Source organism: Naumovozyma dairenensis, chromosome 10 (genome assembly GCF_000227115.2).
Source record: "Naumovozyma dairenensis CBS 421 chromosome 10, complete genome".
Classification (NCBI taxonomy): domain Eukaryota; kingdom Fungi; phylum Ascomycota; class Saccharomycetes; order Saccharomycetales; family Saccharomycetaceae; genus Naumovozyma; species Naumovozyma dairenensis.
Window position 1 is genome coordinate 175,009 of NC_016488.1, and position 26,444 is coordinate 201,452.

Consider the following 26,444-nt stretch of genomic DNA (forward strand, 5'->3'; position numbering starts at 1 on the left):
TATAGATTTTTGAATATGAATTATTAGTGACAGCCAACACGACATTAGCTGGACACCCCAAAAAGTTTGATCTATTTCAATCCTGAAATCGACGTTGAACATGTTGGCCCCTCTACCTAATTCATTACAATCTCCACCTGCAATTGAAGTTGACAAGGTAGTACTACTCCCTCATAAGTAGATTATTCATAATTTTGCAATACCTGATTCTAGTCCCTAGAGAATTAAATATGCATAATAATTTCGAATTTTTATGATACCCTTATTTTGGTTAAACCGCTAGAAGCTCCGAATATTCCAGGAGCAAAAACAATTATACCTTTGTTACTGTCAACAGTCCGGCCGTCAACGTTGTTTAGGTTAGATTGGGCTATTACATTCGTTGCACTGATTGTAGAAATGGCAGCCCGGGCTCTAAATGTTAGATGTAACTTACTTCTTATTGAGAGTCCAAGTATCATATATAGTTCTAGTTTCAGTTACTTATTTTTATATGATAAGCAGAGGGGATAATAACGTGAACGCCACAAGGGTTATTAAAAAAATTGGTAACGTTCTCTGAAGTAGCAAAGTTATTTATCATTAATAGTTCTTGAAAAGATCGTCAAACTCGATGTGTCACATATCTGGATGATACAACTTACTATGATCCTCGTTATACTTGATCAAGGTACAAGGTATTTGGGTTCCGCTGATACTATCCCTATGTTTGAATCTACAAACGTAGGTATGGTTTAGACCAAGTAAATCAACCTCACACAATTATATATTCTTCCACCTTGTTCCATGGAATATCTGACACCTTATCAAAATTCGTTAAACACATTTTCAAGTAAAAACGGTGCTATTTTTAAGGCCATTATTGACATAGAGAATATTTTTGATAGATATGGAAGCTGTGGAATGATGTTATCATGAATGACCCATGAAGCACTTTTATCTCGAAGCACAGGAGGTGGTTCCAAAAGTGTTTTCATGTGCACAAATACTTACAGAAGAGTCAAAGTGATGAATTGGTTCTTCAATGGAAGTTCTTAATTCAGTTCTAAGACACTATAAGGTTTCAGGTAGTTTTCTTAATGAATACAATACCTTCTTCCTTTCGATATTTCTCGATTGCTGTAAGAATATTATAGGTAATATTTAATTGCAATTCAAGCTATATTCTTTTTCTTTACAGATACTTGTTAGATTTATCTCGTCCTTACTCTTGTAGAATTAAAGAGTAGTAGATTCATCTATTCAATCCATTACAATTTCTTTTCTCCCACTCTTTTGAGGGAAAACCCTCAAGGATTTGTCCATGAACTCTAAGTAGTTTAGGAACATTGAATTTACACTAGCACTGTTTTTCATCTTCCTTAAGTATTGTGGTTTGTTTTACCAATTTTCAATTAATATAGCTCAAGAGTCGAGCTATTTACCGTCAGTTACTCAGTAGACAGATTTTGGATCGATACTTAATAGAAATCAGCCTTTCCAAAGTTTACGAGCTGTTTTCTTTTACATAAGAGGTATGTTTTCTTTTACATAAGAGGTACATTCAATCATTTTGATTCCCGTATTACTATACAAAGTTGTAAGCCGGTAGAATAACGTTCAAAATGAATTGTTGTAGTCTAAAGTTATGTATCGATGTATCATTGGTTCCTCTGACTATTAACAGAAAGATATTAGTATATAGACATTTTATTCCTTCTTTTTATACTTTTGACACTGTCTTCTACTTCTACTTTGAATACTAATTTATGCAAATAAAACTTAACTAGTTGGTCTTTGCGCGTAATATTATACAATACAATACATAGCTAGAAGTAAGTAACTTCTTTAATATAAAGGAAATAATAAATTTATCTGTATTTAGGACTCAAATAAACATTCAACAACTTCAAATTTGGAAAGAGGAGAAACCTAACTACCATCATTATTATAACATTCACCGTAGTGTCTCTTTCTAATCCCTTTCTCCTTCTTGCCCAATTAATACCAGCATCATTCGCTATCATGGATCCATTCGCAATTGATGAAGATACTTTGAAAGAATTCTATAATTTAAAAACTCTAAATCCAACAACATCATGGGAACATGATTCATCTAATCTAATTGATTTAACTAAATGGCAAGATATTTCTCCAACAACAGATAACTCATATGATATTTTAAAGGATTTGATCTCACAACAACAATCATCAACTAAGAGAGAAATAGATAGATATTTAAATGATTCCTCTACTTTATTGAAGAATACGACAGATCCGTTAACTACTGAACAAATGATTACAAAATTAAATAACTCTAATATCTCTTTGGATAAGTCTGGATCGGATAAATTCTTACATTATTTGATTAATAGTAAAGAGTTTAACGTCAAGGAATTCCTAAGAGATATTCATAATAAGGATTCATTCGATGATTTAACTAAATCATTAGATAATTTAGATCAATTAATTCAATTCCAATCAAATGATTTGAAAAGTTTAGTTCAATTGAATTTTACAAAATACGTTAAAATTAAAAATAGATTGGACCAAATTTATAACCAATTCTCAACGACGACAACGCAAACTAATGATAACGAGGACTACACCGAAGACCCTGTTTTAAATATTGATCAATTACATGAAAAAGTAGATGAATCGATTAGATCAATCAATTTGAAATTAAAACCATTAATTGATACATCTCAAACAATAAAAAATTTCAAATTAACAAAACAATTCATTGAACAAAATAAACATTTTTTCAATTTACCAAAAATTTTGAAAAAATGTCTGATAAAAAATGATTATTCAAATTTAATAATTGAATATTCAAAAGGTTTAAAACTTTATAATGATTTCTTATCAAATGATAAACCTTTGAAAAGTATTAATCTGATTTGGAATGAAGTTGAAGCTATTATGAATAGTTACAAAGATACTACATGGGAAAAATTAATTAATCCAAATATTATTACTATACATTCATCAGAATCAAATTTCCTGCCTTTATTTTCAAAATTATTAGATTTGAAAATTGATTCAAATCCCATACTTGATTGGATATCAATTCATTTAACAAATTTACAAAACCAATTAATTGAAAGATTAGATCATGAGATGATTAAGATTATTGACGCCCAAAAGAAAATTTTAAAACTGGCCGCATTCACTAATAATAGTGATAATACAACGGCCGAAAACGACCAATATCTAATTAATATGAAACCTTATTTATTAATCAATCAATTTTTTGAGCAATCAAATGATATAGTAGTTTCAACAACTACATCATCAACAACAACAAATGCAATCAATTCCTTCCAAGGTTTAACGGATCGATCCGCCATTGTGGAAATGTGGTTACTTATCATAAAATATACCATTGAATTTCAAACTGTTTGTAATAAATTTATTCAACTTTGGGAATATATTGAAAAATTCCTTGACGGTACTTATCAAAACATTTTATTGAATGATAAAAGGAAAGATAATATCCTGGTGGGTGACTTGAATATAATAAATAATTATAAATTTATTTTACAATTAGATCCTAACGAAATTAATCAAATCAGATTGAAAGGTGAAGAGTTTGTCACTTTAGTAATGGAAAGATTATCCCTTTTCTTCCAATCCTCACAAGAGTCATTATCGAAACAACAAGATCAACAACAGCAACAACAACAACAAAAACCACAATCCAATGAAACTGGCCTACCATCAGATTATGGTTTTATACCTCCAACTGCAAATGGGTTAAGTTGTTTAAGATATTTACCAAAAATAATAAACCCATTTTTAAAATTTACCACTGAATTAGCTCAATTAAATATAACCCCAAAATCAGTAGAAATTTCAAGGTATTCTGCATCAATTTTAATAAAACGTTGCGTTGGTGCCATATCATCAATTAAATTAAGAGACATTTCAAATTTTTATAGATTAGAAAATTGGGATGTTTATACAACTATCACTGATCCCCTAACTCAAACAGAATATGAAATTACTCAATTTCCTGAAATTGTTCGTTGTTTCCAAGAATATAGTTTAAGAATCATTAGAGATTTCCTTTTCTCATTTGAAAAATTACCCGTAATAAATGGAATATCCATTGTAGGATACCCATCAAAACAATTATTAACAGGCGTTGAACTTCAACAAGTCATATCAATGGAAGCTGTCTTGGAATCCATTTTGAAAAATGCAGCTAAGGATAAAGATAAGCCAAGAAGTTCACATACTATTTTAACGTTAACTAATTTACAATATATTAGAGAAATTACATTCCCAACAATATTACAATATTTTGATGATGCATTTGAAATGAATCTAAAATCAAAACCATTAGAAATTTTTAATCTTTTAAATAAGATGGAAACATCCATATTCGGTAATTACCTTTCTGAATTGAAAATCAATTTAAGAGATATCCTGGAAGATAAATTTAAAGAAATTAGCTGGCCAAGTTTTGAATCAACTTCATTTAGAGTAGGTGATTATATCTTGGAAGCTTTGATGTTATTAGTCACAATATATAGTGAATGCTTTAGAATTGGTCCACAATTAATTGACAAGATCATTAAAGAGACTCAAATTTTCATGGCAAGATATTTGTTTGAAGCTTTTAAACCATTCATTGGTAATTTATCATCGGATGGGTTGTTACAAGTTACTGTGGATCTACAATTTTTCCAAAAAGTTTTGGGGTCATTATTAGAGAAGGATACTGAAGCTACATTGACTGCTTGTTTACAAAATTGTTTCCAAAATGATACAAAGAGAATGAGAACATGTATTAAAGAAGTAGAGCCTATTGTGAATTCTAATTTGGAAAGAACTCGCGTTCAATTTGCCGCATTCAAGTAGAAAATATTACATTATTATATAGACTATACGTATATAGTAAAGGATTTCTTTTATATATTACAGACGATGAAAAAAGAAAAAAAGTGACTACTATGATTAAGTTATGATACAATTTTTTCAATATATATAGTACTACTCTCTCTAGGAGAAAGCTTCACCATGTTTCTTCAAGTTGGCAATATTGTATAACGGATAAACATCATCTTTAGATGAAATGGTAACGTTTTCGTTATTTTTTAGTTTATCAGTAATGAATTTATCTATTGATTTTCCTTTATCTTCATTAATAACGAATTTGTTTTGTTCAGGATTGAATGCAACAAATTTGATAAAGTCCTTTTCAGAGGATTCACGATTATCTAAAGTAATTAATAATTCATCTTGAGTTGTGTTAGCAAAAAGTGAAATCAAATTACATGGTAATTCAATTATTTGAAACAATGATAGACTATAATCATCTTTATTTATTTTCAAAATAACAAGTGCCTTTGTAGCCTCAACAAAAAAAGCAATGTAGGGTAAATTGGCAAATGAAACCACTTTAGAAACTGCATATTCAACGATATCGTTAGTCTCATTTTGGAACCTTGCTGGTGCTAAATTTGCATCGGTTAAATATGGTTGTATCAATTCAGAGTAATCAAATTTGAATAAACTCTTACCAGATATCCAATCCCAAAGGAAGATATAATTATCACCACCTGCGCTAACTAATAATCGTGGGTCCCATAGGAAGTCACACAACGTAGAAACGAACTCTTCATGGCCAAATAACCATTTATCAATAATGAAACATTGTGGATAATGAGACACTTTGATATGTTCATCTCTATCAGAAGTAATTATGAATTGTTTCCCAGATTCAGGATCTTTCTTCATCATGACATCAGTTAGCATGGAAACATGCCCCAAGATAGGTTCAAATTCATTAATCTTATCCTTAGGTTCTTCATTAATGATCATTTCAAAGGCATCTCCAAACTTATCAACCATTATAACCTTCTCATTATCTTCCGTTGTAGCGATAGCATTTGGTCTCTTTGGGTATGGTTGTCTTTTCACCAAAGTTAAACAATTCTCCTTATTATTTGTATCAATTTTCAAAACAAGAATAGATTTATCAGAATCCGCACATGCAAAAAGCATCTTATTATCCCTAGAAAGTAATAAATTCCTAACGATGGAATAAATTGGGGGAGCACCAGTACCAGGAGTTGGCACTTTAGCTACAGATCTCACGACCGGTTCACCATCTGTTGATTTGGATTTCTTCGTGGCGGCGGCTGCTGCGTTTTCAGCTAATTGACGTTGTTGTTCCTTGATGACCTTTTCTTTGATAAGATTGGTACGATCTAGAGTGTCTACCCAGCTACCGGCCAAAGAGTAGTTCCATGAACCGGGATTACAACGGAATGCTAAGATGGTGTTTTTCACTACTGTAAAAACTAGGGTACCATCATTGGTGGAGACACTCGATTGAAATGGGTGAATGATGGACATATGAATGTAATGGATGTAATTATCTTTTGATCCTGGAGTGAACCTATAGCATATAGTATCTATGCCGGCATCTAATAGTTGTTGAATTGTCTGTTCTTTCTATGTATAAACCTTGAATGTTTTTTTTCCAAATAATTTTTCAGCTTAGCTCATCGGGAAAAGGAAAAGGAAAGGAAAGGAAAAATTATGAAAACGTTTTACAGATAAACAGTTAACATCAACAAGTGGCAAGTAACTGAATCTTTTCAGTTATCAAGGGAAGAGTGGTTCTTCTTATTTCTTCTCAGCAAGCTGTGTTGTAAAGGTTTGGGAGTGGTATAACCCTTTAATGGCACTTCCATAAAGTCGTGGGACCAATATAGGACCGCATCTCTGTCAAACCTTTTACACCATATTTTTGCCACCAGTGGTCCGAGGTGTGCAGAAAGCAGTATGGAGAAGGAAGAGCAGTACAAAGCTCTTTAAAGGTCCTACTAATATGACTACTACTGACTAAATATTTTGCTCCAGTAGATGTTTAGCAACTGCGGACTGGTCATTATAACACATTTGGATGTGCATCATGCCCCTTTTCTCCTTCCATATTGTCAATGGAAATAGTCAGGGAACATTATCAGTTGCCATGCCAATAATAGCTGCTTTATATTTGCCAACCATAACATATCATGTTTTTCTAGAGCTGCTCGTAAAAGTATTGACTGTTAGACAATGTGTTCATCTTTCTTAAAAGAGAATTTTTAACATTTTACAGAACAATCACCCAATTAAAACAAAAAATATCAATTATAACTAATAAGATTCCGCTTTTCCTCTCAAAAATGCTACCAAATATTAGGTCTAGCTGATTCTCAGAGAGGTATATTGTTCATGCTTAGTAACCCATTCAACTCAGCTCCATCGGCTGTATTCATTCTATGCGGTCTTCTAGCAACAGGCTCAGTCCCGGGCTCAAGTTGAATAGAGTGTATAATCACTTTGTGTGAAATTGGTTTATTTGAGGGTTGATCAACAACAGCTTTTAAATATTCTTTCAAAAATTTGTGCTGCAAGAGGAGAGATTTTCTCTTCAGAAATATGATCTGCATTACTGATGAAGAACAAATGAGCGTAAACGTCAGAATTTTGCAATTCTTTACGGGCTTCCTCAGCACTAATTGTTCTAAAATATTCCTCTGTCGTAATCAATTTGACCTCTCTAGAGATAATTGGTATAGCGATGTCCTTATATTTTTCTTTAAAAGGAACACCTAATATGCAATCTCTTTTGAGCCAGTCTCCTACAAATACAATGATGGTAACAGGTTCTGATTCAATAATTGCAGGAAATGAAACCATTTTTTTAACCCATAAGATTTCGCGATTGGCAGAATAAACCATTAACGATTGTTTTAAACTAGAAAGATTGAATTTTTCATTATTATTACGTAAATTATTTAAAACATTATACGAAATGAAATTAGCAGTTGCGCCGGTATCAACAATCGCATCCAATTTTGAGAAACGAGTTTCAATTGTAGTCGAAGGGGATTGGCCAAACATACTTTCATCTTCTAGGCCTAGACAATAAATAGAAGAAAGGGTTAACTCTGAAATTAAACCTTATTGGTTTCCTTTATCACTAGATCTATTTTGGGCTGATTTGGAATGAAGAGTCCAACAATTAGAGTTCTCATGCCCCAACTTACCACAATGGGAGCATCTCTTATTAATTTTGTTGAATTTTGTTTTCTTCTTGACTTGGTAAGAGGATTCAGGACGAGGTCTCTTCTCGACCTTTCTTGTCTTTAAGTGAGGAAGTGTCCAACTATAGGCTGCATCAGCAGAACTTGGGACATTCAATTTTGCATACAACTTCAAATCTCCTGGAAGACATGAAATAAACAAATACTTAACAGCATCGTCAGTGAAGAAACCTTCACCTAAAGCTGAAACGTATTGTTCGAACTTGAATACATCCTCTGGAGTCTGGATTCGGTGGTTCTTAATACGTTCCATCTTGTCAATGGGGTGATCTTTCGATCTGTATTTGTCAACAATCATGTCAACAAAGAAGTCGAAGTCGTTATCTTCATAGTTTGGAACATTTCCAATTTTGTCCGCAAACCAATTAGATGTAGGCCCTTTTAAAAGGTCACCTAATAAATCAACGGCGTCTTGACCTTGGAGCTGAACTTTTCCGACCTTCTGACGGATCCGTTTAGCCCAAGTATCCATGTTGACTTTGTTCTCAGCCTCCCCATCGACAGAATCTAAACTCTTAAGAGATTCTCTGATATCTGCAATGGTTTTCTGCTTGGGAACTCCGTTAGTCGACTTCCTTGACGAACCTTTGGCTTGCAACATTGTAATAAAAATATCTTTCTCAGCTTGAGGTATCTGACTGTTGTTTAAGAAAGCAGCAACAGTCAAGGCGGAAAGACCTTTAGAAGCAGATGGTTCGTTTGCCTGAACTGATGGGCCTAACATATCAACATCCTCGTTAGGGGTGGTGACTACTTGTGCCAAATCCGTTGGGTCAGCTAACTCTTCCACTGGTTTATCAATGTTGTTCATTTTTACTTTTCAATTATCTCAATACTTTTGTGATCGTTACTATGCGGCTCTCTACCAAGTGTTAGACTAAGCTATTTCTAAGATAGGAATAATATAACTATTAGATAAGCTGAATTAAATTACAGTTCAAGTTGACTAATGCGGAATACACGGTTCAAAAATAGGAAGTTGTCTTAAAGGGATTTTCATAGTAAATACTCTCAGGATCAGTAGTACAAGTATGTCAGGATGGTAAAATCCTAAAGCAGTTTGTGAGTGCTCTCCCTTTTTCGGAGCTTCTCGCAGGTTAGTCTATAGATGGTTATAGAATACAATATATTTATGCTTTGGCTACGATTATAGGGACGGATTTTTGTTGACCTTCCAAACATCTAATATAGTATAAACGTACTGTGATTGTGATTCAACAAAAATAAAATGATATCTTTACATCTTTTTCCTAATGTAACAGTTACATGATATTCAATCAAGGTATCAATATTTACTTTACTGTTGACGGACGTTGCCGGAAACATTAGAGTGAAACTAGTTATAGAGGAGAAGCCGTATATAGTACATTAACATATTTAATTTATTTACCGAAAGTTAGATTAATATTTTTCGGTAAGTGATTTAAAGCAATGTTTTCATTATTGTGACTCTGTCATCACATTCTTTGCAGTAATAAATTGATGTTTTTTATCTTCATATGTGCCAAATGTATAGACTATGACATACATTTTATTACAAAATTACTCAGGTGGTCTTGTACATAGGTTATACTTCGAGATTTCTCTTTATAGTCATTGCTAAGTTGTTCTAGCTACTCAGTAGTATGCTTGACAATAAGTTTTTCTGAAAGTATGATTTAATAAGCCATTCGTAGAAGGGTATTCTACGACGGGTTATTTAACACTAACTTAATGTCTTCAAGAGCAATATTCCCACTAAAAATTATGGCCACTCTATATATTTTTTGTGACAATCAGACAATATATATGAGGAACATTGGCTTGTAAATTTATTTGTTATATAATAACTAGGCAAAATTGGGTAGAGAAGTGTCATAGATTGAACAAAAAAAAATCTGCAAATAATTAAATATTTCATTTTCTTCTTCGAGTTTTGGTAAAGGGAAGGTTACCAAATGAATTGGTCCAAATCTATGAATAGGATCTGCCTTTGAATGAATCGTTACAACCTGCCTGATTTTATCTTTTACAGAACAATTGGCTTTTGCTCATTTTTAATTGTTTATCTTCCTAATTAGTTATTCAAAGCAAAAAAGATAAATTTAAATACTGTAAAATAAATAATAAATTCTATATAAAGGAAAATCAGCACCATTGGAGGGTTCGCAACTTTCTAACATCTATTCTAAAGACAAGGGGCAAAGAGGACTCATCTAGTCAACTCTAATACAATATTAACATCATCTTACTTGATTAATATGTGCTATAAAGGCTGTTTGAAAACGAGTAGGGATCCTTGTGTGAGAAAAGAGTAATTATTTTCGAGGCTTCACAACAACACGGGGTTCTAGAAGACCCTACTTCAAAACCCTTTCAGAATTGTATGAAAGCCCGTGTTTTAACTTTTTTGTAAAAAACTTTAAGGGTTAAAAAGTCAATACCCTTGGGGAAATATTTTGTTTAATAATTTTTGATGAAATATTCAAAACCCTATCCGAAATTAGAAATATAACTGTAACATGTGGTAATGAAATGAAACTTGATGATAGGAAACATAAATCGAAGAAGTTGAATAAAGATCTTGAAGAACTATTTAGTGCTTACCAGACAAAATTTCGTGTCCATAAGGAGAATTTTCCTGAAGTAGTGGTCAATCTAGCCAGTACTATTGTAGCCATATACCAAAAATCAGGATGTCGAATCTAATAGACCTACAACGAAATTGTATGTATTATTGAATTGCCTTTACTAGAAGTATAGTTTGAGTTGCAGTTGAATCATCCTACGAAAAACAAACAGTTTACTAACCCGTATTTTCCCTATTTTGTGCTTTAATTACAGATCTTATTGATTTACTTGTAAATATTCAAACTAATCATAATATAAAATTCCTTGTTATAGACGAGTATGCTGAGAATATTATCAATTTCCTTTTCCAAAATCCTAAAGAATTACTGACATATGTCACTACTGTTGATAGAATTGATTCTCCCAAGAGGAAGGGCCAACATGATGTAGATGTCATTTATTTATTAAAACCAACTAAATTCAATATCAACTGTATTGATGCTGATTTCCAAAGTAGACCATCCAAATATAGAAAGGCACACATTAGATTCTTCCCTACTTTTGAAAGATACTTAATTAATTTTTTCCAATCCAAAAGGTACATCCAAGAACGTCTTTCGACAATGGACGAAGCTAGAATTGCATTCATCCCAAAAGAAAAACAGTTTTTCCAGACGTTAGACATTGATAAACCATTACAACTTTTCTTTAATAAGAATTGTACAGATCTAATTGAGAAAAATATTCAAAAGACAATAAAATCATTATTAAACATTTGTATCATTACAGGAGAATATCCAATAATTAGATATTCAGAGCCATCAGAAGAACAAATGACGTTAACGCCGCCCACGAAGTTGGCAGGGAAATTAGCTAAAGAATTCCAATTAGTTTTAGACTCATACGCGAGAGATCATGAGGATTTCCCACCTCAGTCTGATAGACCAAGATCCATTATGATTATTACTGATAGGACTTTGGACCCATTTAGTCCCATATTACATGATTTTAACTATCAAGCCATGGTTTATGATGTAATACAGGATGTGGATCCTAGAACTGATGTGTATCACTATAAAGCTGAAAATGAATTGGGGGAATTTGAAGAGAAATCATCAAAATTAATTGATATACAAGATCCTGATTGGGTTGAATTGAAATATCAACATATCGTTGATGCTAATGATTATCTTTCCGGGAAAATTAAAGAGATGATTGCTAAAAATCCATTGTTAGTTGATAGACAAAATGTTAAGAACACCACTGATTTACTAAGTGTTGTGGCACATTTAAAGGATTTTGATGAAGAAAGGAGAAGATTGATTTTACATAGGACATTAATTGATTCATGTTTGACAATTAATAAAGATAGAAGATTAGCAGAATTAGCTGAAGTGGAACAAAATTTAGCTGGTTTTGGTATGGATATGGATGGCGAAAAATGTAAACATATAATTGATACACTTTTAGAAGTATTAATGACAAAAGAAGCTAACATAACAGATAAGGTTAGATATATAATGGCTTATGCATTATACAGAGGAGGAATCATTGAGGACGATTTTGTTAAATTATTAGCCTTTATTGGTGTCGAAGTAGAACATGAATATTTCAAACATTTTATGATTTTGTTCAAAAATTATGAACTTATTGGGTTCAAATTAATGAAAGATAAACCAAAAGATAAACCATTTAAAAAAGTGTGGTTTCATGATACCATTGTTAAAGATCCTTCCATTTATACAACTTCAAGATACATTACTGCATCGGGGAATATTCTATCAAAAGTCATTACTAACCCGTTATTACTCGATGAGCTTCAATTCCCATACGTGAAGGATAAACCTATTCAATTGTTAGATGAAGAGGAAAAAGAAATGGTAGGTGCATCTGCCACGGCATACAATTCCGCATCCTTGAGAAACCCTCGCCATAAGGCATCATGGACTAGAAATAATGTATCTCAAAAAGAAAATATTCCAAGGCAGAGGTTTTTTTATTATGTGCTAGGTGGTATTACCTATCCGGAAATTAAATCAGCATATGATCAATCTAATTTTAAAAACAAAGATGTTTTCATTGGAAGTGATGGTATCATTACACCGTTGGCATATATGAGAAGTATAGAATTCTTGACCAAACCTAGAGAAGCATTGAATCTGAAAGATGATGAAAAGGAGGTGGAAAAAATACCGGATTTCATATTAGGCTCAGAATCAGCAATCTCTAAACCAGTTTCTCATGTTCATCTGCGTAGTAGAAATGCTCCAATATCGAAACCACAGGCACCTGCTATGGAAGCTTCACCTGAGAAGAAGAAGAAAAAGCATCATAAATTCACAAGTTTTTTAAGATCAAAAGATAAATAAGGAAAAAACAGTTTAATCCTATGGGGGTTCTTTTCTTATCGAGAAAAGTTACTAAGGATATAAATGATGATAATGAATATATAAATATAGACAAATTAAAAATGAAAAAGATAAAGTTAACTAAAACTTTATATCGCTGTGTATACAGCTATAATGCATATATAGCTTCCAGATTGCTGCGGCCTCTGGGTACAAAAACTTGCCCTTTTAAATAGAGACGACTAACTACTTGCCAAGGGAAGGACTTTGCAGGTATTCCTGTTTGTCCAGACGACATTGGACACCTAAACTGTATTTGAAAAGTTTATCATTTTTCTGCTGCACCTTCATAATGGTGAAAATACGAAGTTCTCATTTAACAAATTTATGAAGGAAATCTTGATGGTATTTAGACTTTGTAAGATTGTTAACATATGTACGCTTCTTATTTTCGGTAGATTTTACTACCTTCTTCCTCGAAAACGTCGTCTTTGTTCTCCATGCATCCACTTTGACTGGCCCGGCAGGTACATCACCACTAGGTACTGTGCTATTTATCATCTCCTCTTTTTTATCTTGTGGTGGTAACATGGTAGAACCAATCCTACTTCCATCGCTCTCAATAGTTAAATTGGTCTGGGTATTGCCATCTTTTTCCCCATCAGCACCACTATTCTTTACGTTTTCCACATACAAATTTCTTGCATCGACAAATCCATCTTCATTCACTTTACTCCTGATACCATAATCCTTTTCCTGTTCAGAACTGTCAACTTTCTTCTTAGTATTTGAACGAATCTTCAACGTCTTGTGACCAGGCAGTAATCTGGCATGTTGTATGGAAGTTGGTGTATAAGCAGCACTTTTCCCACCGTTCCTTGCTTCTAATTGTGGTCTATGTGAAGTAGTCATGAATAACCGTCCTTGATAATTTTGCGAATATCACTGATCTCTCAACCTTTAGTCTCTTTTGATACTTTCTTCCAACCTTTTGAAGTTATCTGTTCTTACTCAAATAATCAAAATTTCATTTCGTATCGGAACATTTCTTTTTGAAACATCTATTAAAGGAACAAAAACCCAAAAAGTGAGAGAACAGGAACTGAACTGAACTGAACTGAACTGTAGAGCATCAAGCAGAAACAAAATAATACTATATTACAGTCAAGTGATCAACCACGCAAGATATACACCTTTACCCAAAATTTTTATAACAAAAAATCGGATATGAGCCATTCCAAAAATGAAAGTTTAACGACAATAGTACCAGATCATCCTACTGAAAACCAATGGAAACCACAACAACAACCGAGTAGACAGTCGCTAAACGCATCAATACATGAAGAAGACGAGACTTCAACGATAGGATACATATCAATAAAAGATTATGCGTATCCGGAAGATAATTCTTTACACTACGGTTATTTCGAGGAAGAGGAAGATGACAATGAAAGTGAAGAGGATGCTTCTAGGATATATAGTGACGATGATGATACAGCAAACCATCGACAAAGTATAGTCCTCCCTAAGGACTATGTAGTGAATCAATGGGCTGTTGCATTGTACGATTTCGAACCAGAGAATGATAATGAATTAGGGTTAAAAGAGAATGATATCGTGTTTATAAGTTATAAACATGGTCAAGGTTGGTTGGTGGCAGAAAATGAGAAAAGAACACAAACTGGCCTTGTCCCCGAAGAATATGTTTCATATCTAGAGTCTGGAGAGGAAGACGTTGCAGCAACGAACGGTAGAACGGAGGAACAAGATGATGATCCCGCTCGACCTTTCTACTTGACGCACATGATAACACAAGGTGTGCAATTACCGCCTGCAGATGCTGAACAAGAACAAATAGATGATATAAAGTATGATAATAATGTCAATGAAGATGATGATGAATGGGAAGATGTTGATCAACTTGAAAACAATATTAATGAGAAACTGAATATTTCCACAGAGTAATCGGCTCTCTTCAACAGATGGACATTTCAAGAACGCTCCAATAGAGAAAGTTACCGGACAGTACGGTAATGGAAGAACGATAACCGTTTAAGAAATATATTTTCGATAGCTTAATTTATTTACGTATTTTTCCTGCATATGTATTTTGTCATCCTCTAAAAAAAGTTATAGGTTTCTTTTAGACAAAGTAAAATAGGTAAATAAAAGCGTGCATTTTTTTTCTACTAGTCAATTATTTATATTTTTCTTCTGCTCAATCTTCCTCATCAGAAATATCACTTAATGCAACATTCAGGTCTTCTTCACCTTCCAACTTCTCTCCCTTTCTCAATTTTTGTAATTCTTTTGCTTCAATACTACCTCCCAATTCTGATAACAATGCGTTTGTACCTTGAACAATTTCTTGTGATATCTCGTCATTTGGATCGCAAAGTTTACCAATATTCTCAGCAAAACTCAATGCTATACGAGCTTCACTAATGTTTTCACTTATTGAAGTGTCATTCAAATCTAACGGTAGTTCTTGGATATGTTGATTTAATTCATTCATAGTTTCTGGAGAAAGATTTGCTGATGGATTGGTTTTTTTGAAAACTTCCACTTTACTAATCAAATAGAAAGTAAAACCTTCTAAATAATAAGCTTCTAAATTATCTTCATCAATTTCCTTAACGGCTCCAACTACTTTAAGAGCAATATCATATAGACCCACTTCTATACACATTTTGGCCAAACCTAACAATGGTTGTAATAATTCCACATATTCTCCATTAAGCGCGACATCATCATGCTCTATGTTATCTTGTCCAATTGCTTGCTTTTTCGCTTCAAATAAATTCCATGATTGGCCAAAAGCTTCACACGCTTCTGAATACCTTTGTTGCGAAATTCGAATAGAACCTAAAGTCAACCAACCTTCAGGCGATTTATTTTCAGAAATCTCCATCACTTTGCCAATCAATTCTTCACATTGCTCTTCAGCGTTTGGTTCCATACACAAATCAGTCATCCAAATTTCAATCATAGATAAAAGTCCACTAACAATTTTAGAAGTTTGTTCTTGTGTCAATGTATCCCCTGCTATCGTTGATATATTTTCAATACCTTTAGCTAATATGTTAATACCATCTTGGCCACCTGTAATTTGACCTAATGTGAAAAATTTACTGGCTCCACCAACAGTCCCATTGGGATCTAATTCACATGATTGAGATAATAATGGATACGCCTTATCAACTTGACCATTTTCTAAATATGCATCAGCAAATGTTTCTAAAAGAATCACATTGGAAGAGTTCTCTGATTTTAATGATTTCTTGAATGGTTTCAAAATTTTTAAAGCTTTCTTGGCATTGTTCCCAGATAAAGCTTCCTTAGCTTGTTCAATTGCTGTTTGAAGATCGCTCATTTTAGTTTTTATATTATTTTTTTCGTTTTAAACTTATTATTCTATACTATATTCAAGTGTTATATGCTAAGTGATTGAGTGACATTTGCTCGAGAATTATCAAAGCTTTAAATCTAAATCATCAATTTACTTAATCGTAAATAATTGAAACTACTTCAATTTTTCAATTTTTCAGCTCATCGCCATTAATAATTTTTCGCCAAAAAAAAAAAAAAAAAATTAAATAAACATTTCGTCTGTCGTTATGATAATACCGATTCTATTTATATTAAAAAATGTGATAATAGGTAATTCGGTGTGTTCTGGAAAAAGTTAATACAACCAACTCACTAGTTTCTTAAAGCTTGCCATATAAGGTCCAGCATACTCGTTATCTTCATTCCAAGTGATCCTATCCATTTCACGTCTTCCGGTATCCATATCTAATTGGTCTAATCTCTCAATCTTGGACGTCCCAATAATCTTATAACCCAAGTAAAACACAATAAATAACATTAACCCACCATACGCGGAAAAGAAGGATCTAGTACTCCAAAACTTATTAAGGAAATTAGTAAATCCCATAAATATCACAAAAAATAAACATCCAAATAATCCATAGAAGGATAAATACGGTTGGAAAGGTGATTTATACGGATATGATTTATCATTCCTTGAAATTATATCTTGCCTACATTTTAGAGCATAATAGAATCGTAGAAAGGATGCGTTTAACCCCATCCAGATGATAGAGGTACTTGCGCTCGATATATTAATTAGAATGTCGAAGTTTTGTGTAGATTTAGCATCGACTGCCAAATAGGCAATGATCGAGAATATACCTGAAAATAATACAGCAACATATGGCACCCCTCTTTTAGTACAAGTTTGGAAAATTAATGGTGCTTTTCGTTGTATGGACATAGCATATATCGTTCTTGAAGAGTTGAAGAGAGAAGCTATTCCTGCAGTTGACGTGAAAAACACTAAAATAGCATTAAATCCAGCTGCAAATGTACAAAGACCAAAGCTTTGTAATGCCAGGACCCATGGACTTGAATATCCAGTCTGTCTACTTCCTGTCTCAACTTTTGAATATAGGCCAACATCACACGAATAGTTTAATTGCCAATCTGTACCTATACCATGGACTGCTGCTTTATAACGACTGACTGCACTTTCAGGGAAATATGATTCTAATCGTGGGTCTCCACTATAAATATTTATTCCAACAGCAAATATTGCAAACATATAAACCGTTAGAACAACTGAGAAAGTTCTCTTAATAGATGAAGGAATCGTCTTTCTTGGGTTTATAGCTTCACCACTAGCCATGAAGGTCATCTCAACACCACTGAAGGCAAAAGTAGATATAAGCATCACTAAAATAATCGCAAGAAATCTGCCTGTGCTCCCTGATATACCGTTTTTACTCCCGGTGCCTGCATCTAGTAAATCAAATGTAGGTCGAAACAATCCATATGTTAAATTTCCAGTGGATTTCGATGAATCCCAAAATCTGAATCCAACTTGTTCATGTATATCTTTCCCGTGCCCAGCATTTAAAATCACCATAACGAAAATGATAATAATCGTTATGAAAATTTTTATAAGACCAACAATATAAACAACCTCTCCCATGAATCTGACATCAAGCAAATTTATAACGATCGAGAATAATGAAAACAATGTAACAAATCCAGCAATGGCTCCTCTTGATAAGTTTTGGTAATAACTAAGATAAAATGTACTTGACGCTACCTCTGCCGGGAGTGCGAGCATACATGAGAACCAATAAGTCCATCCTAAGGCAAATCCAAATGCATCTTCCACGAACCTTGAAGCTAAGCCAGAAAATCCAGATGCAACTGGAATAAGAGTAGATAACTCAGTAAATGATAACAAAGTAGCCAAAACTATACTTCCCGACAAAATAAATCCTACTAAAGTTCCAAATGGACCAGCTGCTGAAAATGCTTTACCTGATGTTAGAAAGAAACCTACACTAAAACAGGTTCCAATAGATAACATCTGTATATGTCGTACTTTCAATGATCTACGTATATGGTTTTTCCCACCTTTTGATTTATCAAACAGTTTCTCTAAATCAAAGCCAAGCATTTTATGTGGTTCTCTCGTTTCGTTGGAATGATCAGTAGTAATTGAAAGAGCTGGTGTCTCCTCTTTCGTAGTGTTATCTATGCCTTCATCAATTGCCATATTCCTATAACTTGTATTGTCTATAACCCTTGTCATAGACGAATTCGAGTTTTGTTCATTTTTATGGTTAGACATTTTTATCATTCCCTTCGTTTCATGATGGTGAAATGATTTGGAAAAAAAGTTCTTCACATTAAGCTTCCAGTTAAAATTGGGACTATGCTTCCCAGAAACTGGTGTATCAGTAGTGGCTATGTAGTTATCTTGCAATATATCTTCACTTATTACTTCAATGTTCCCATTGTTATTTTTCCGAAGCATTGTTTCCAGTTTATTCCTTAATTCATATTCTTTTTCTACCTTCGCATTATAATATTGAAAATCTTCTCTTAGATTAGGACTATTCGAAAGTTGCCCATTATTTGCCTTCTTTTGATCATATCGATCACTCACATAAAATCTTTGATTCCTCAATTCTTCATGAGAGTTGTCAATGTCATTCCATCCTTCTTCATCAATAATACTTCTTAATATAGCTGTGTCAATGGTATTTACTACGCTGATATGATCTTCATCGTTGTGGTTCACGTCATCTTGTGAAACATGTAAATGTTCATTATCTGATTTAATCGGCTGGATATTGTTCCTTCCTGGAAAAAGACCATATAATGGACTTTTCGATTCCATATATACTTAAGAAAACAAATAGAACTGTTGTAGTTAAAAATAAACAGCCGCTTGTAAAGTGCGATAAAACATTTAGGATAAAACTGAAGATTTCGTTTTGTAGTCTTCTTTTCCTAGTTTTATTGAAGAAGTGTAGAAATCCTTTAAAGCTCATCAAGTTACTTTTATATTTATCGACAGCACCGTTTCGCGGAACAATGTCGAATAAACTTTCAAAGACAATTAGAACAAAAATTTCCATAAACTTAATTTATTTCGGTCAATAGTACAATTTATACTAAAGAATGGAGTATATTTATACATAGCGCTCCAGTAATAATCATTATTGCATTATATTATAGTTAAAATATATATATATATATTTATTTAAATGTTTAATATGGGATTCTTTAGATTATCATATGTCTTTTTTTTGGTAGAATTATTGTCCATTGATTTTTTTCTTCACTGTTTCAATTAAAGACTTTAATTCTTGAAGGTTCTCTGGCAATGGGCTATTTTCGCCTTTTGATGGGGGTGCCAGATTATTTGGAGTTGCAATTGAATTAATTGGTGTTTGGAACATGTTCGGTTCAGGTACACCTGTAAATCTAGAAGATATCGAAGAAACAGCCTTATGTTCAGTGATCATTCTTGTGATCGGGGTATGCTGGTCGTTACTAGAAGTATGGGGGAAGTTGGTACTATAACTTGGGGTACTTGGTGGTAAAAGCCCAGTAGAATTACTGATACGTCCGCCTCTTTTCCTAAATTTAACCGCCAAATGTGACGGTAAAGGTGGCGAGGATGAATTGAAAGTCAAGTTAGCAGATGGTGTCCTAAATTTTGGATGCTTAACTTCGGAGGATAAAATGGACAATTTTCTTTTTTGTACTTTTGGTGATGCCAATATATGACCCTTTAAATGATTATACGTACCTTTGCTTTTATTCTCTATCTCGATTTGCTTATTGCGTTCCAATTTTAACATTGATCTCATTTTTTCAGTTGCAACCTTACTATTCGTACCAATTAAAGATCGGTTATTTTTTAACATTTTAGTACGTTTACCTATTTCAGTGAGCTTATATTTGAAATTTTGTGAGCAAAAAACCAGTCCCCTTTCTAACATTTTACATGGTGCATTATCTGTAACACGAACTAGGACTGATTCTTCAATGTTATTCCCGTAAATCTTCTTAATACGATCCAGTTTAAGATATTTGGATATTAAGTCATCCGCTAAAGGTGTTTCCGCAGATTCCCAATATAAAAATAATATATTGAAAGAAATATTATTATTCCGTGATAACATAGCCAACAGTTTACTTAAATTTTCACCATCTTGCTTCAATTTCATCTCTAAGTCAAAGATTTCTGAATTTGTTACTCCTGTATTAAATACCAACAAATGTATGTCCTTCAAATGCGAACATGTATTTGCGTTATTCATACTCTTGAAAGTTAGGGTAGCGTTCCCGTCTTGTAGGGTTACTTCAGAACCAGGATCTTTCATACCAAATTTACTCAACAACCAAGAATTTGGGACTGATGACCAGTCAGTGGCATACAAAATCGTATCTAGTTTAGCTTTTTTATTGTCCGGTAAATTTTTAACCAAGTGAGAAAGGAATATATCCCTTAAATTAAGTGTCTTCCACAGATCCTCATTTTTCTGCTGTCTATTTGAAAATTTATTTGTTTCGTTTACCACTGGAGAAAATGTAATGTTTCCTGCTATACTAGGTGACCTTAAAAAGGAAGAATTTATTCTCGTGGAGGGAGTGTTAATGATATGTTTTGCTCTTTTAAATATAGGAACACCTAATTGTTTGCCCACTAAGGTGAGTTCCTTTTTCTTTTTTTCTACCGCTTGTTCCTCTTTTATTTTCTTCTTTAATACCTCGTTCCATTTCGCAAAACTTGTACTTTTCAATCTCTGCTCTCTGTAAGTTTCTGCTTTAGAATCTAAATAAATCAGGAAAAGTCTTTCATGGAGAAATGCATGATAGAGATCTTCTGAAATGTTATCAACAATAGCCTTTTTCTTATTTGTTTCATTAATGCATTTTTGTACTACAGTACCGACTAAGTTATGTACAACATTTTGAACTATTTCGCTTGTTAATGCTTTACATGCCTGTTCTTTGATTTCCTTTTGCTTCATTTCCTTTTCTAGTGCTCTTTGTTTTAATAACTTTGCCTTTTCTTCTTGTTTTTGTTGTTGGTTTTGTTTATAAATCTTTTCTTCATCCTCTTCTTTTAACGGCACAATTCTAGGTTCATTTCCTAATGGCACAACATTCAGGGCAGGAGCCCTTGACATATTGTTTGTTTCGGTTGTTATTATTGGTTTACTAGTAGTACCTGTATCTAAATTGAAACTCGGTGGACTTTCTAAATTTATATTTCCCAAAGTGGATGATTGAAGATTAGTAGATGGAACGGCTGATATTAAGAATTCATCTTTTCTCAGCGTTGATAAGCTATCTGATTTTTGGAATGGTTGAGAAGATGTTAGGAAAAAGTTCTCTTTAGGTGGCAATTGTGTAGGTACTGCTTTAGAAGTAGTGGGCGCCTCATTGGCTACAATTGGTGTTATGAAGGCTGATGTGATTTGGGGAATATTATCAATATTTGGTTTTCCAGAATTTATTAACTGAGAATATGTTACTCTATTAAGCTTTTTCTCAACACAGTCTAAGTAGCTTTGCTTCAATGGTTTCTTTTCAGGGATTTTATGTGAATGATGTGTTAACGATCTTAAGTCAAGTCCATTATCAACGACATTTATGGAATAGTAATCGCAAAATTCTAGTAATTCCTTTTCATCATTGAATACCAGAAGTTCTAGAAAATATGAGGTTGGAATTGGTTTATGTCTTTTATTCAGACATGGGGAGATTGCTTTCATAGCATAAAAACGCACTTCAGTCAAGTACATTTGTAAAAATGAATTCATCAAGACAGGAACTTTATCAGATTTCATTAGTTGAAAAAATCTAGCGTATAGATTTAAACAATTCTCGGTCCTGATATAGCCTCTTTCAATGAAGTTGGAATTCGATATTATTCTTCTAAAACAAATGGCCAATTGAACGAGGTCATCTTGGAAAATATGATCTGGTAATTCTTGGATATTTTTATCATACTGCGGATCTCTAACTTTACTTAGCAATGTATAAGCTCTAAATTCTGCTTCATTGGGACAAGTACCGCCACTATTTCTTACATCGTCATATATTTCTGACAAAGTAATTAATGATTTATGAAGTTGTTCTAGTTCTTGTTGTAAAGAAAACTCTACTGTAGATTTTGTCATAACATGTAATATCAATAAATGAATACGAACGATTCTTTCGTTACAATCCACAGCTTCAGGACCGCAATAATTTTGGTATGTGAAATCTTGTCGTATTGATCTCATTCTATCCCATAAGAAACTTTCACTTTCAGGTAATGATGTCAGCAAATTATCTACGATATAATCTAAACTTTTCACCAGTACATGGGGAGGCCTCACATCTGAAGGTAGAGGTGGAGCCGCCGCTGCCGCAGGTCTAGCGAAAACTTTCAAAGCCTTTGTCTTCGACGCCTTCTTTGCAGTTGGATAATCCTTTTCATAAGAAAATAATGCACGTTCTACTGTTCTTCTTGATCTTTCGAAAATGGGACACATATCTTCACAAGACCCTTGGAAAACAATTGCATCATTTAAATCTTTAGCAAAATCAGCTTTATCCACTAACCCTTTATCTTCCATTATTTTTCGTTCTGTTTCACGCATTTTCTTCAACGTTTCATATAATTCAGTCACGTCATCTATGGATTCTTCTAATTGAGACATTTTCTTTTGATTTTCCCTATCCCATGGATCTTGAATGAATGGTCTTGGTTTCAAATCTGGTTGTTGAGTAATTAGGAACCTTGGGAGTTCTCGAGGTTTCCTTTTTTGTTGATGACTACGCTTGAACCCAAATGTTTCAGGGTTAGGTAATAGACTTCCTACTATAAAATCTTGTTCTTTTGAACTTTGATTCATTAGAAACTTCTTATGAGTTACCGTGGGAGGATTATTATTATTATTATTGTCATTGAGAGACTTGTTTGTTATTATTGGAGCATTTTTTTGTTTGAACGATTTCTTGAAGGTAGGTTTCGTCCCATTGCTTTTGAAATTTGACCGATTTTGTTTCTTATTTGTTATAGTTGGATCAGGTTTAGCGGCTAAGTTTTTGTAATTATTTACTTCATTATTATTAGGATTAACAAAAAAGTTGAAATTGGAAGACGGTGCCCCTGATCCAAATGAGCTCATAGGTTCCAAAAATGTATCCGTCGTTGCTCAATACGGCCTCACTGACTACGGGACGAATAGCTTGATTGACTTCAGATGTACTGGTGAAAGCCAAGTTGAACTGTTTTTATGCTTCTATCTTTGTAGAGCTGTCGTTTCAAAATTTCAAATGTCCATGTTCTGATTTTTCATTTCAAAGGTGAACTTGCCGAAGTTTTAGAAGTACATGAAGAGCAGGAAATCGACAAGATGAACAAGTTAGAAGAACGTTTCACGACGTATAACCTACGTATATAATGGCCTCGATGAGTTTATACAAGCTGCTTTGCTTTTTTGAAGAATAATAATTAATAAAATAGAAGATTGTTCATTAAATCTGGGTTCTATAAATATGTATACAAATTTTTTATAAAGTTTTCGTCAAATACAAGAGAGTATTTATTTAAACGTTTGGTATTAATATATAGATTCATTTGACTTTTTATTGTTGTTGTTTAATCATTAAGGTTTTGGTTTGTTTCTTTTTAGTAGAGGGGAGGGGGTCAAAACTTGCTTAGATCAAGTTTCTTGCCAATAAGATTTCAGCGATTAAGACACCTGCACCAGCAGCACCGATGATGGTGTTATGAGACAAGACAACCATCTTGAAATCAAGGACTGGATCTTCTCTAATTCTACCGACAGAAACACCGTAACCAGCGTCTCTATTTCTGTCCAATCTTGGTTGTGGTCTATCATTTTGTTCCAGAACATGAATGGTTTGCTTTGGTGCAGAATGACAACCTAATTTGTAAGCATCACAAACATAATCTCTTAAACATTGTTTAACTTGATCCAGTGAGGGAGCTGGTTGATTCTTAAATCTCAAGGAGATACATTCAGTATGACCATCAGAGACAGCAACTCTATTACATTGAGCAGATACTTTAATTTCTTCTGGAGTCAACAATTTAACATGACTCTTATCTTCAGCCATGGTACCCAAAATTTTCTTCGTTTCCCATTCCATTTTATCTTCTTCACCACCAATATAAGGAATAATATTATCTAAGATATCAATACCTGGAACACCTGGAGAGAACCCAGCACCAGAAATGGCTTGTAAAGTGGTAGTAGTCAAAGCGTCAATAGGACCGAATTTTTCTACTAAAGGTTTCAAAGGAGCCACCAACCCGGCAGTGGAACAATTTGAAATACAAACGATGAACCCTGGTCTCTTTTCTCCAGAAGCTTTAGCCTTTTCCAATTTGTTGGCAACAATATCTAAATGCTCTGGATTAACGATAGGAACTAACAATGGAACGTCTTGTTCTCTTCTATAGTTTTTAGCGTTAGAAACGACAGCGATACCAGCTTCAACGAATTCTTTTTCAATGGCACCAGCGTAATCTGCATCTAATCCAGAGAAGACGATATCACAATCTTTAAAGAATTCAGATTTACATTCAGTGACGATGATATCTTCAGCCATGGTTGGCAATAAATCAGTTTGTTTCCAGTTGACAGCATCGATATATTTTTTCCCTGCTGATCTTGGAGAGGCACCAAGGACCTTCAATTCGAAGTTTGGATGGTCTGCTAATAATAGGATGAAACGTTGACCTACGGAACCTGTGGCACCTAGGACACCAGCGATTTTCTTTTGAGCCATTTTTTACGTGTGGTTTATAGATTGGAGTTCCTTTTTATTAAAAATTAGATGGAATAAAATCTAACCTATATGTATCTTGAGATCTGTCACTCTGTCCTTTTGGCAAATACTCATCGAGAAAATGTTGATATATTTATGTATTTACTTAGTTACATACGTATATGTATGTATTATATGTAAATTTTTCACTTTTTCGAAAAACTGTGGTTTAAGTTACTTTTTTCCGGAAAAAAATGAGTCAAATTTTTTTTGTTTTGGATTTTATTCCGTCAACGGAGCCGAGAGAAGGCAGCAGCCTTTTATATATATATAGTGTGGTGTACGGTATATGACATTAATCACATGGTTAGGAGGTCTGGAGTCAAATTTGGAAAGTACTGACGAGGTGTCAATTATTGATCATTTTTTTGTCTGTCTGGGAAATAAATAGTCTTTCTCTCTTTTGTTGTCACACACGTACTATATTGATTGCCTTTTATTACAAGGTGCCGGAAGAAATTCAAATCCGTAGGATCACATAGAATAGAATTGACAGGTTAGATTAAATATGGCCTCCCATAGTATTATAGTATTGTATATATGATATGCTTATCTTTTGGAGTAGTGTTGACTTGTCTTATATATGTATATGTATAGTACAAAAGCGAAGAAAGCTATTGTCTGGAAATCCGCCTCAATTATTCTTCATCGTCAACTTTATCACTTTCTTCATCGTCAACTTTATCACTTTCTTCATCGTCATCACCGAATGTCTTTTTGGTACCGCCAGTAGCACTTTTAGTAACGGATGTATGCTTTGTTGTTGTTGTTGTTGTTGATTCTTCCTGAAGAGAAGGCGTAGTAGTGTTTTCTATTAGGTTAGAAGGGGGTAAACCTTTGAAATCCCTTTGTAATCTTTTCAATTGAGATAAAGAACTGGACAAAGTAGTATCAATGCTAATCATAGCATCACCTGACGCGATTCCATCAGTACTGGTGGTTGTGACAGCGGCATCACCTAATGGTAGGGCATTGTTTTGTATGAGTGATTCCTTTTCTGTGATGAAATTGTTTAAGAAACTTAACACTTCTTCTTTGCTGACATGTTTGGGTTGATCTGTGGTATGTATGACGATAGGAGTGTTTAATGGTGTTGCAGTATTGAAATTACCTCTTCTATTTCCTTTGAACATTATATGTATGTATGTGTGCGTGTATGTATGGTATTCTGTTGATGGCGGAGGATCTGAGGATGTTGACTTCAATGATATGGTGGCCTTATAAATCCTTATACATGAAATGCAAAATGTCACATATAATCTAATTCATTTCGTAGGCATGTATTGTATTATTC

General features: G+C 33.5%; 11 protein-coding genes across 11 annotated transcripts; 3 read left to right on the forward strand and 8 right to left on the reverse strand.

Annotated features, from left to right (window-relative positions):
- Positions 1 to 2,004: 2,004 nt before the first annotated feature.
- On the forward strand, positions 2,005 to 4,845 carry SEC5 (exocyst subunit SEC5; the record flags this gene model as incomplete). The annotated part of the gene is made up of 1 exon (XM_003672167.1): positions 2,005 to 4,845. One exon carries the CDS (start codon positions 2,005 to 2,007, stop codon positions 4,843 to 4,845), a length of 2,841 nt encoding a protein of 946 aa, XP_003672215.1.
- A 141-nt stretch (positions 4,846 to 4,986) lies between these two features.
- TRM82 (Trm82p) lies at positions 4,987 to 6,345 on the reverse strand (the record flags this gene model as incomplete). The annotated part of the gene is made up of 1 exon (XM_003672168.1): positions 4,987 to 6,345. One exon carries the CDS (start codon positions 6,343 to 6,345, stop codon positions 4,987 to 4,989), a length of 1,359 nt encoding a protein of 452 aa, XP_003672216.1.
- A 1,599-nt stretch (positions 6,346 to 7,944) lies between these two features.
- NDAI0J00820 (uncharacterized protein) lies at positions 7,945 to 8,898 on the reverse strand (the record flags this gene model as incomplete). The annotated part of the gene is made up of 1 exon (XM_003672169.1): positions 7,945 to 8,898. The coding sequence occupies one exon, from the start codon at positions 8,896 to 8,898 to the stop codon at positions 7,945 to 7,947; it is 954 nt and encodes a 317-aa protein (XP_003672217.1).
- Positions 8,899 to 10,762: 1,864 nt separating this feature from the next.
- On the forward strand, positions 10,763 to 13,006 carry SEC1 (Sec1p; the record flags this gene model as incomplete). The annotated part of the gene is made up of 2 exons (XM_003672170.1): positions 10,763 to 10,793; positions 10,911 to 13,006. The coding sequence occupies 2 exons, from the start codon at positions 10,763 to 10,765 to the stop codon at positions 13,004 to 13,006; spliced, it is 2,127 nt and encodes a 708-aa protein (XP_003672218.1).
- A 351-nt stretch (positions 13,007 to 13,357) lies between these two features.
- CWC15 (U2-type spliceosomal complex subunit CWC15) lies at positions 13,358 to 13,897 on the reverse strand (the record flags this gene model as incomplete). Its single annotated transcript, XM_003672171.1, has 1 exon — positions 13,358 to 13,897. One exon carries the CDS (start codon positions 13,895 to 13,897, stop codon positions 13,358 to 13,360), a length of 540 nt encoding a protein of 179 aa, XP_003672219.1.
- Positions 13,898 to 14,212: 315 nt separating this feature from the next.
- On the forward strand, positions 14,213 to 14,950 carry NBP2 (adaptor protein NBP2; the record flags this gene model as incomplete). The annotated part of the gene is made up of 1 exon (XM_003672172.1): positions 14,213 to 14,950. The coding sequence occupies one exon, from the start codon at positions 14,213 to 14,215 to the stop codon at positions 14,948 to 14,950; it is 738 nt and encodes a 245-aa protein (XP_003672220.1).
- Positions 14,951 to 15,203: 253 nt separating this feature from the next.
- On the reverse strand, positions 15,204 to 16,358 carry ACL4 (Acl4p; the record flags this gene model as incomplete). Its single annotated transcript, XM_003672173.1, has 1 exon — positions 15,204 to 16,358. The coding sequence occupies one exon, from the start codon at positions 16,356 to 16,358 to the stop codon at positions 15,204 to 15,206; it is 1,155 nt and encodes a 384-aa protein (XP_003672221.1).
- A 312-nt stretch (positions 16,359 to 16,670) lies between these two features.
- SSY1 (Ssy1p) lies at positions 16,671 to 19,184 on the reverse strand (the record flags this gene model as incomplete). The annotated part of the gene is made up of 1 exon (XM_003672174.1): positions 16,671 to 19,184. The coding sequence occupies one exon, from the start codon at positions 19,182 to 19,184 to the stop codon at positions 16,671 to 16,673; it is 2,514 nt and encodes an 837-aa protein (XP_003672222.1).
- A 421-nt stretch (positions 19,185 to 19,605) lies between these two features.
- SAC3 (Sac3p) lies at positions 19,606 to 23,481 on the reverse strand (the record flags this gene model as incomplete). The annotated part of the gene is made up of 1 exon (XM_003672175.1): positions 19,606 to 23,481. The coding sequence occupies one exon, from the start codon at positions 23,479 to 23,481 to the stop codon at positions 19,606 to 19,608; it is 3,876 nt and encodes a 1,291-aa protein (XP_003672223.1).
- Positions 23,482 to 24,013: 532 nt separating this feature from the next.
- HOM2 (aspartate-semialdehyde dehydrogenase) lies at positions 24,014 to 25,111 on the reverse strand (the record flags this gene model as incomplete). Its single annotated transcript, XM_003672176.1, has 1 exon — positions 24,014 to 25,111. One exon carries the CDS (start codon positions 25,109 to 25,111, stop codon positions 24,014 to 24,016), a length of 1,098 nt encoding a protein of 365 aa, XP_003672224.1.
- Positions 25,112 to 25,788: 677 nt separating this feature from the next.
- RPA14 (DNA-directed RNA polymerase I subunit RPA14) lies at positions 25,789 to 26,283 on the reverse strand (the record flags this gene model as incomplete). The annotated part of the gene is made up of 1 exon (XM_003672177.1): positions 25,789 to 26,283. One exon carries the CDS (start codon positions 26,281 to 26,283, stop codon positions 25,789 to 25,791), a length of 495 nt encoding a protein of 164 aa, XP_003672225.1.
- Between the last annotated feature and the right edge of the window lie 161 nt (positions 26,284 to 26,444).